The 7,715-nt window shown below is 47.9% G+C and overlaps 1 protein-coding gene across 3 annotated transcripts in view; it reads right to left on the bottom strand.

Moving 5' to 3' along the window:
* The window catches only part of Pla2g12b (phospholipase A2 group XIIB), a 20,741-nt gene extending 13,298 nt beyond the window's left edge, over positions 1 to 7,443 (bottom strand). Inside the window, exon 1 of one of the 3 annotated variants that reach the window (XM_076917136.1) lies at positions 7,059 to 7,443. In XM_076917136.1, coding sequence (XP_076773251.1) covers positions 7,059 to 7,269 — 211 coding nt within the window. In that variant the 5' untranslated portion in view covers positions 7,270 to 7,443. The remainder of the gene's footprint in view (positions 1 to 7,058) is intronic. The other 2 variants (XM_034524863.2, XM_034524862.2) reach the window with 2 other exon arrangements.
* Between the last annotated feature and the right edge of the window lie 272 nt (positions 7,444 to 7,715).

Raw genomic sequence — 7,715 nt, 5'->3', positions numbered from 1 at the left:
AGAGGTTGAGAGCACTGACTGCTCTTCCAGAGGTCCTGAGTTCAATTCCCAGCAACCACATGGTGGCTCATAACTATCTGTAATGAGATCTGGTGCCCTCTTCTGATATGCAGGCATATATGCAGGCAGAAAACTGTACATGATAAATAAATCTTTTTTTTTTCTTAAAAAAAAAAAAAAAAGAGTTCTTCTAAATTGCTGAGACATCTCCCTGCCCCATCAATTCTTATGTACAAAGAAGCTATTGCTTTTGACAGTGATTGTTCTAGAACAATCTTGAACACTGTAAGAGCACACTCTGCCACTGGCCTATGCTCTGTCCTCCCATTACTTCGGCTGTACCGGTGAGAGTCTCAGGCTGATTAAGCACCTACAGTTATGGCTCAGCCTGGCTTTCCTTAGGCCACCGTCGAATACTAGGTGAGCTCTGTTCACTTGGTATGTGTGAGGTGTTCTGGGGCTTCTGGTGGTCATTCTTCACCCTCATCACTGGTAGATGGAAGCATCTTGCTTCTTTCTTGTAATATTGGGTTGAGATTTTTGTAATCTCTTTGCACATGTGAATGAGTTCATGTGTGTGTGTACATGTATGTGTATGTAGTATATGTACGTGTGTGTGGTGTATGTGTGTGCACATGGGTATGCATGTGTGATATGTATAGTATGTGGTGGTGTGTATTGTGCTGTGTGTGTGTGGTACGGTATAAGTGTGGTGTGTGTGAGGTATTTGTGGAATGTGTGTTTGTGTGGTGTGTGGTGGCATGTGTGTGCATGTGTGTGGTGTGTGTGGTATGTTTGTCCTGTAAGTTTGTGTATGTGGTGTGGTGTATGCGGTGTGTGTAATGTGGGGTGTGTGTGTAATGTGTGTCTGGTGTGGTGTATGCAGTGTGTGTGTGTAATGTGGAGTGTGTGTGTGTGTGTGTGTGTGTGTGTGTGTGTGTGCACGCTATACATGTTGGTGGAGGTACCTGGAACCTGCCTGTCTCTGCCCTGCAGGGCTGGGTTAGAGGCAAGTACCTGCAGGCCTAGCATGTGCACGGGCCAGGATCTGAATGCAGCTCTTCCTAACAGGTGTCCGTGCTTGTGCCGTCAGCACTTACAGGTCGGCTGGCTCCCCCTTCTGAAACTCTAAACAAACTAGACCAGCTCGGGGACTCTCAGAAAATGTGTTTGCAGCAGACACACTTCTGTGGAAATGAAAGAAATGCAAGTCCTTCTGCAGCCGTTCAGGCTCAGCACCCCAATTCTTACAGGGGCCAGTCACCTCTCCTGGGGTTGAGCACTAGACATCCTGACCTTGGTTTGGAGTTTTTATTCTCAAACCCAAGCCCCAGGGTCTGCTGGGTTTGCCTCTGCCCATCGTCATCTCCTCGTGTTCTCCTCATCTCTGAAGATTTCCATTATCCTCTCGTCATATGTGTGAACGTGTGTGTGTTTGTGAGCATGCGTGTGAGAGTGTGTGTGTGAGACAGGAAGTGTGTGTGAGTATGTATGAGCATGTGTGTATGAGAGTGTGTGAGAGAGAGGAAGTGTGAGTGAGCATGTGTGAGCATGTATGAGAGTGAGTGTCTGTGAGCATGTGTGTGAGAGAGGAAGTGTGTGTGAGTATGTATGAGCATGTGTGTATGAGAGTGTGTGTGTGTGTGAGAGAGAGGAAGTGTGTGTGAGAGAAAGTGTGTGGGTGTGTTGTGTGAGTGACTGTGTGTGAGCATGTGTGTGCGAGCATGTGTGTGCGTGAGTGTGTCAGTATGTGAGAGTGTGTGTGTGTGAGAGAGGAAGTGTGTGAGTATGTGTGAGCATGTGTGTATGAGAGTGTGTGTGTGAGAGAGAGGAAGTGTGTGTGTGTGTGTGAGTGTATCAGTATGTGTGAATGAGAGTGTGAGTGTAAATGAGCAAGTGTGAGAGTGCATGAGTGTAAGAGTGAGTGTATGTGAGCATGTGTGTATGAGTGAGTATATGTGAGTGTGTGTAAGTGTGTGTGTGTGAGGGGGTGTGCTGGGGAACAATCTGACATCAGTAGTTGAGTCACACATGGCCAGACAATGGAGCCGTGTGGTATAATTCAATGTTGTTTCTTGGCAGTAAGACGATAGAGATTTTATCTCTTCTCCAGATTGCTCATTTATAAGTGTTCCGCACAGCTACCTTTATAGACACCAGGAAAACATAAATAAAACTAATGCCTGAATTCACAGGCAATGCATTTTTATAGTTTCCTTTTAAGTTGCTTTTTATTATCTTATGTGTGTGGGTGCTTTGCCGGCATGTGGGTCTAGGGTCTACGTATTGCGTGCAGGCCTGATGTTCTTGGAGACAATAAGAGAGTATCAGATCCCCTAGAGCTGGAGTTACACAGTGGGTGCTGGTAATTGAACCCTGGTTCTCTGGAAGAGGCTCTTAACCACTGAGCCATCCCTCCAGCCCCCCACAGCTCACTCCCAAAGCATCTTTTTAGTGACTGCAGGAGGTGATTGCTGAAGACTCTGGCGACTTGCCAAGTTGCCCAGGTCTCTCTGGTCGTCCGCACTTAAGACATCACAGACGAGAAACCTCTAAAGTCAGGTTGGAAGATAATGGAATGGCCGGCTGCCCTGCCCACCATGCTGGTGAGCTGCAGGGTTAGTCACTTCGGGAAGCTGTTTGGGAGAGAATCGTGACGTCTGAGTTCTAGTGGAGGAGACAGTTGAATCTAGACAGAGATAACACACTCTAGTCTCCAGCTGTTGTTTACAGTTTTGATGCTCTGAGCCTGGGCATCCCCAACATGCTATGTTTACGTGTGGATTTATTTCCTGGTGCAGTTGAGAACTGGAAACTGTTTCCTTGGTTTGCAAATGGTGACTCCCCTATTGCCAGCCTTTTATAACCTGCCAATTACAAGTGGGCTTCATCTATTTTAATGATCAGGGGTGGGAACCAAAATAAGAATAATATTTTATGACATGTGAAGATTATATGAAATTCAAGTTTCAGTGCTCATAAAGGAGTTTTATGGGGCAGAGCCACTCTCGTTTACTATGCATTAGCTGTGGCTGTTTCCGAGGGAAAAGAAGTCACAGGAGATGGCTGCAGTCTTGAACCGAGGATGCTTTTCTAATCAAGATGTAAAAGTCAGGAACCGTAAAGAAAGAGACTGACAAATGTGTCCTCATAAAACGTCAAGCCTAAATAAAGTTAACCCAATAAACACAGACATCAGGGTGGAGGTTCCGGGAAGAGTCAGCCGCAATGCCCAGCAATGCCGTCTCTGGCCACGGGTCCCACGCTCTTGACCAACCTTTGTCCTCTCTCATTTTTGTTACTGTAAAGACCGAGATAAGGGCACATCACAGATCAGGGGTCTGAATGTCTCCTGTGGAGGCTGAGGCTGCCCTCACCCAGTTGCTTTGCAAAAGACACCAGCAAGGGCACAGCGCACATACGTCTGACAACCTCCAGGGGTGTCTAGATGAGAAGCATAGAGACTTAGAGGCAGCAAGATAGTATCCATCCCATCAACAGAACAGACTTTTCTCTTTTCACAGGCTTCTGAGGACCTAGTGAAGGCTGTAAGAAAGGCCGGTGCTGGAAAAAATAGACAAACTCACAAGTATGTGACGTTTTTCTATGAAATTTCAGACACATAAAAATGTCTCTTAAAAAATTAAAAATGATAGGCCTTGGAATCTAGTTCAGTTGGTGGGGTGCCTGATGACAGGAATCTGTGGATTCCAGCCCCAGATGTGAGTAAACTGGACATGTTGGCATGTGTTTATGATATCTCAGTACCCAGGAGGTGGAGGCAGGAGGATCAGGAGTTCAAGATCATCCTTGGCTACATAAAAAGTTTGAAGCTAGCCTGGGTTATGAGACACTGTCTCAAATTATCTAAAAAGGTGGAGATTTGCTACAGTGAAAAGCTCCTGAACATAAAAAGGGGCAATGACAGACCAGAGACAGCAGAGAGACAGGGAGAAGGTGTTTGCACACTGCACAGCTAAGAAAGGGCTGGCACCCAAAACACAGACAGAAGCAGTAGCATAAATAAAACAACCCAACTTTAGAATGGCCAAAACATGTTTCTTGCTGGCTGTGGTGGCCCAGGCCTTTAGTTCCAGCACTAACGTAGCAGAGGCAGGCAAGCAGATCACAAAGTTCGGGGCCAGCCTGGTCTACAGAATGAGTTACAGGACAGCCAGGGCTACACAGAGAAACTCTGTCTCGAAAAAACAAAACAAAATGATGTTTCTCAAAAGACAGCTTGGGACTCAGCACCCACATGGCAGTTGACAACTGGTTATAACTCCAGTTCCAGGACTTTCAGCACCCTCTTCTGGCCTCCATGGGCACCAGGCACCCTTGTGATACCCATACATCCAAGCAAAACACCCCCCCCCCCACACACACACACAAAATAAAATTTAAAAAATCCAAAAAACAATTTGAAGAAGCCCAGCAAATGATGGGTACACATGAAAAGTTGCATCCCCATTATCAGGGAAATATAAATATAGATGAGGACCACAAGTGATACCACCTTACACTTGCTAGAATGGCCAAAGGGAGCTCATACCCCCAAGGTGGGGATGCCACTCAAAAGTAGTCATTTTAAAAAGCAATATGGAAGCTTCTTGGAGAGTTTAAAAAAAAAAAAAAAACTAACTAACTAAAATCAAACTAAAATCAGATGGCCCAGCAATCCCACTCCTGGTTATAGCCATCAAATCTGAGCATGTTGAAAAACCATCTCCCCTTTTTGTTCATCACAGTGTCACTTGTGACACAGAGACAACCCAAACACATGTCAGTGTGGGAGTAGATAAAGAAAGTGTGTGTACAGTGGAATGCCATACCATCAGAAGGAGGAAACCAACCCTGCCATTCTGGAACTGGAAATCATCACACTGGCTGGGAGATGAATCAAAAAACACATACAATATGGTCTCCAGTGTGGAACCTAAGAACAAAAAGCCAGTATCCCAGAAATGGAGAGCAGAAAGGCTGAGAAGGGGAGGAACCGAGAGAGAGATCTTGGCCGAACGGCCCATTTTTTGGTGAAAGGAGTAAGTTTTAGTAATTTACTGCACTTGTGATCATAGGTAATGATTTTGTGTTATATATTTCTGGTATAATTTGAACCTAAACTACTCCATGGGGACTAGGGAGATGCCTCAGTCGGTAACTATGTACATCCGACACTTGGTGTGCAGCATCAGGACCTGAGGTCAAATCGATAGCTTCTATGTAAGAAGCTGGGCATGGCTGCACCTGTAACCCTAAGGCTATAAGAATGTGGAGACAGGATGGCTGGCACTTTACGGCTGCTAGCCTAGCTCCAAGTTCCGTGAGAGACCCTGTCTCAGGGAACAAGGTGAAACATGATAATTTGAGACACAGATGTCCTCCTCTGGTCTCCATGTACATATTTGGACACACACACACACATACACACACAGCTCCCCTCTGGTTTTTGTTTTGAATTTTTGTTTTGTTTTCTGGCAGATGCTACTGTTTTGGGAAGCTGAAGAATTAATCCTAAGAGAGAGGGCCTGTGTATCAGAAGTAGCTGTCCAGGGCCACGCCTTGGAAGGCTACACCCAGTCTAGCTATCTCTGCTTCCCAATACGGCCTGGTGAGCCAGCCTCCACTTCAAGCTCCCACAGCCCACAGTTGCTTCCTTAGGGTCCCCTCCACAATAGACAGAAACGTTCTGAAAGCGTGAGCCAGCATAAGCCCCTTCCTTCCTTAAATTATTTCTAGCAAGTGAGCTGTGAAACGTAGCCCAATCTCAAAACTCCCAAAAGAGCAGACTTTCAACATTCTTACCACAAATAAAAGGTGAGCTTGTGAGACGCACAGCCTATGGGCTGAACCTTTCCATAAGGGATGAAACCACTAGGCTTTTCCGTGAACAGCTACTATTATTTTTGTTTATTTAATTTAAAAAAAAAATGTGTTTAAGCATCCTTTAGGAGGAAGAGGGCTGAGAGGGGAACTCGGGGGTCTCACTATGTAGCCAGGCTGATCTACCTCAGTCTCCCCAGTAGCTGGGCTCACAGTCTCAAGACACTCCGTCCATAAGTTGAAGACTTCGCTGGCCCCGCCCAGTCAGAGGCTGCCCAACCAAAATTTGCTGAAGTCTTTCGATGCTCTTCTACTAGAGAAGTAAGAATGGGATCGGGACTCACCATTTTACAAGAAGTCCCACCGTTGTTAGATGTTTGCTAAACCTTGGGTATATTGACAATATCTGTGTTGATTCAAATAGCAGGCGTTAACCCTTTCCTGCCTTCTTGTTGGAAATTAGGTGGGCTTAACGAGGTGACCGGGCCTTGTGAGTATCCATCGAATTTTGAGTAAATATGAGGCCGAGGGGCCCAGAATTTGACTCTATGACATTTTTGGGAGGCGAGGGCGGGGGAAACACGATACTAAAGCTCCAGTCTCTTCCCAGCTTCTGCCCTAGCTGGCTTTGCAACTCAGGCAAGGTAGGCATGGGAGCCCACCCCAGTTCCCAGTTGTGTCTCTGATGTCTGGCCTTGGGGCGGCACTTGGGACCCGTGGTGGGCAGCAGGCAGGCCTGTTCAGTGATGCAGTGACTAAGGCAAGGCTGGACGCTCCCTTGGTAGAATCTAGGCAAATGGCTGGCAGTCAGAGGCCTGAGGCAGAGGAGAGTCTTCTGAGCTTTTGGGATGCAGATGGAAGGCAGTTGTTTGACCCTGGGCAGATTCTCCAGTTTGGCTGAGACTCTGAGGTTCCTCTCAGACCTCACTGGCTTCCCATAAGGCTCTGCCTGCCTCCCAACAAATACCTAACCGGCCTCAGCGAAGGTTCCCAGGAAGCCCAGCAGAGCTTGAGTTTCAGATAAATCATACTTTATCCGGAGATATGGATCCCAGATGTCACTGCAGGCCCCTCACAGGATTTAGTTGTCTGCTTGGATTTCTGATGTCACTACACTTGATTTTGCTCTGCCTGACAACCTGGCCTATCCGGTGTAGTACAGACTTGACCTGTGTCGCTGCTCACGTCGTCACTCCTCACCCCTACCCTCACCCCCAGAGACGGTACCCACTCACCATATCGACACCGATACTGACAGACTCCATTCTTTCCTCCCAGCAGCTCCATGAAGGAATCCACGTAGCTGTTGACCGACTCGAAGCTGCCCCGCAGCTGCCTCAGGCCCCAGTCGGAGTAGGACTCCTCTCCCTCGGGGCTGGGGTCACTCTGAGCCAGGCTGCCTACCAGGCCAAGCCACAGGAGGAAGAAGCCGCAGAGCAGCTTCATCTTGTAAGCACAAGTAGAACCTCACTGCTGCTCTGGTCCCCAACCCCAGCCAGGGTCCCAGGACGCCCCGGGGACACACACAGCCCCGTGTCCAGGCTTATCGGAACAGTCAGTTTGTGTTCCCCAGAGGTGGACTTTAAACACAGCCATGGAGGCTGGGAGCCGATCCGAGCGATTAGAGAGGACAAAGGTGAAACCGTGGGAGGGGCTGTACGAGGATGGCCCAGGAGGGGACTTCCCAGTGGACCCCGAAGCGCTGGAGGGGATGACTGCACGCTCTGCGAGGCGGGACGGGAGCCCCTGGATTCTCCGGCACACTTGGGCTCCCCAGGCTTCTTGACTGCAGAGCTCAGCCCAAGAAGTCAGCCACACCCCTGAACCACTTCCTCCTTTATTCCTGTCCTGGGGAGGCCCATGAGGTTGTGTGCGGGACTCCGGCAGCCCTA

The sequence above is a fragment of the Arvicanthis niloticus genome, chromosome 20, assembly GCF_011762505.2.
Source record: "Arvicanthis niloticus isolate mArvNil1 chromosome 20, mArvNil1.pat.X, whole genome shotgun sequence".
Classification (NCBI taxonomy): Eukaryota; Metazoa; Chordata; class Mammalia; order Rodentia; family Muridae; genus Arvicanthis; species Arvicanthis niloticus.
The sequence above is the reverse complement of the archived record's forward strand: the minus strand, read 5'-3'. Positions and strand labels throughout refer to the sequence as shown.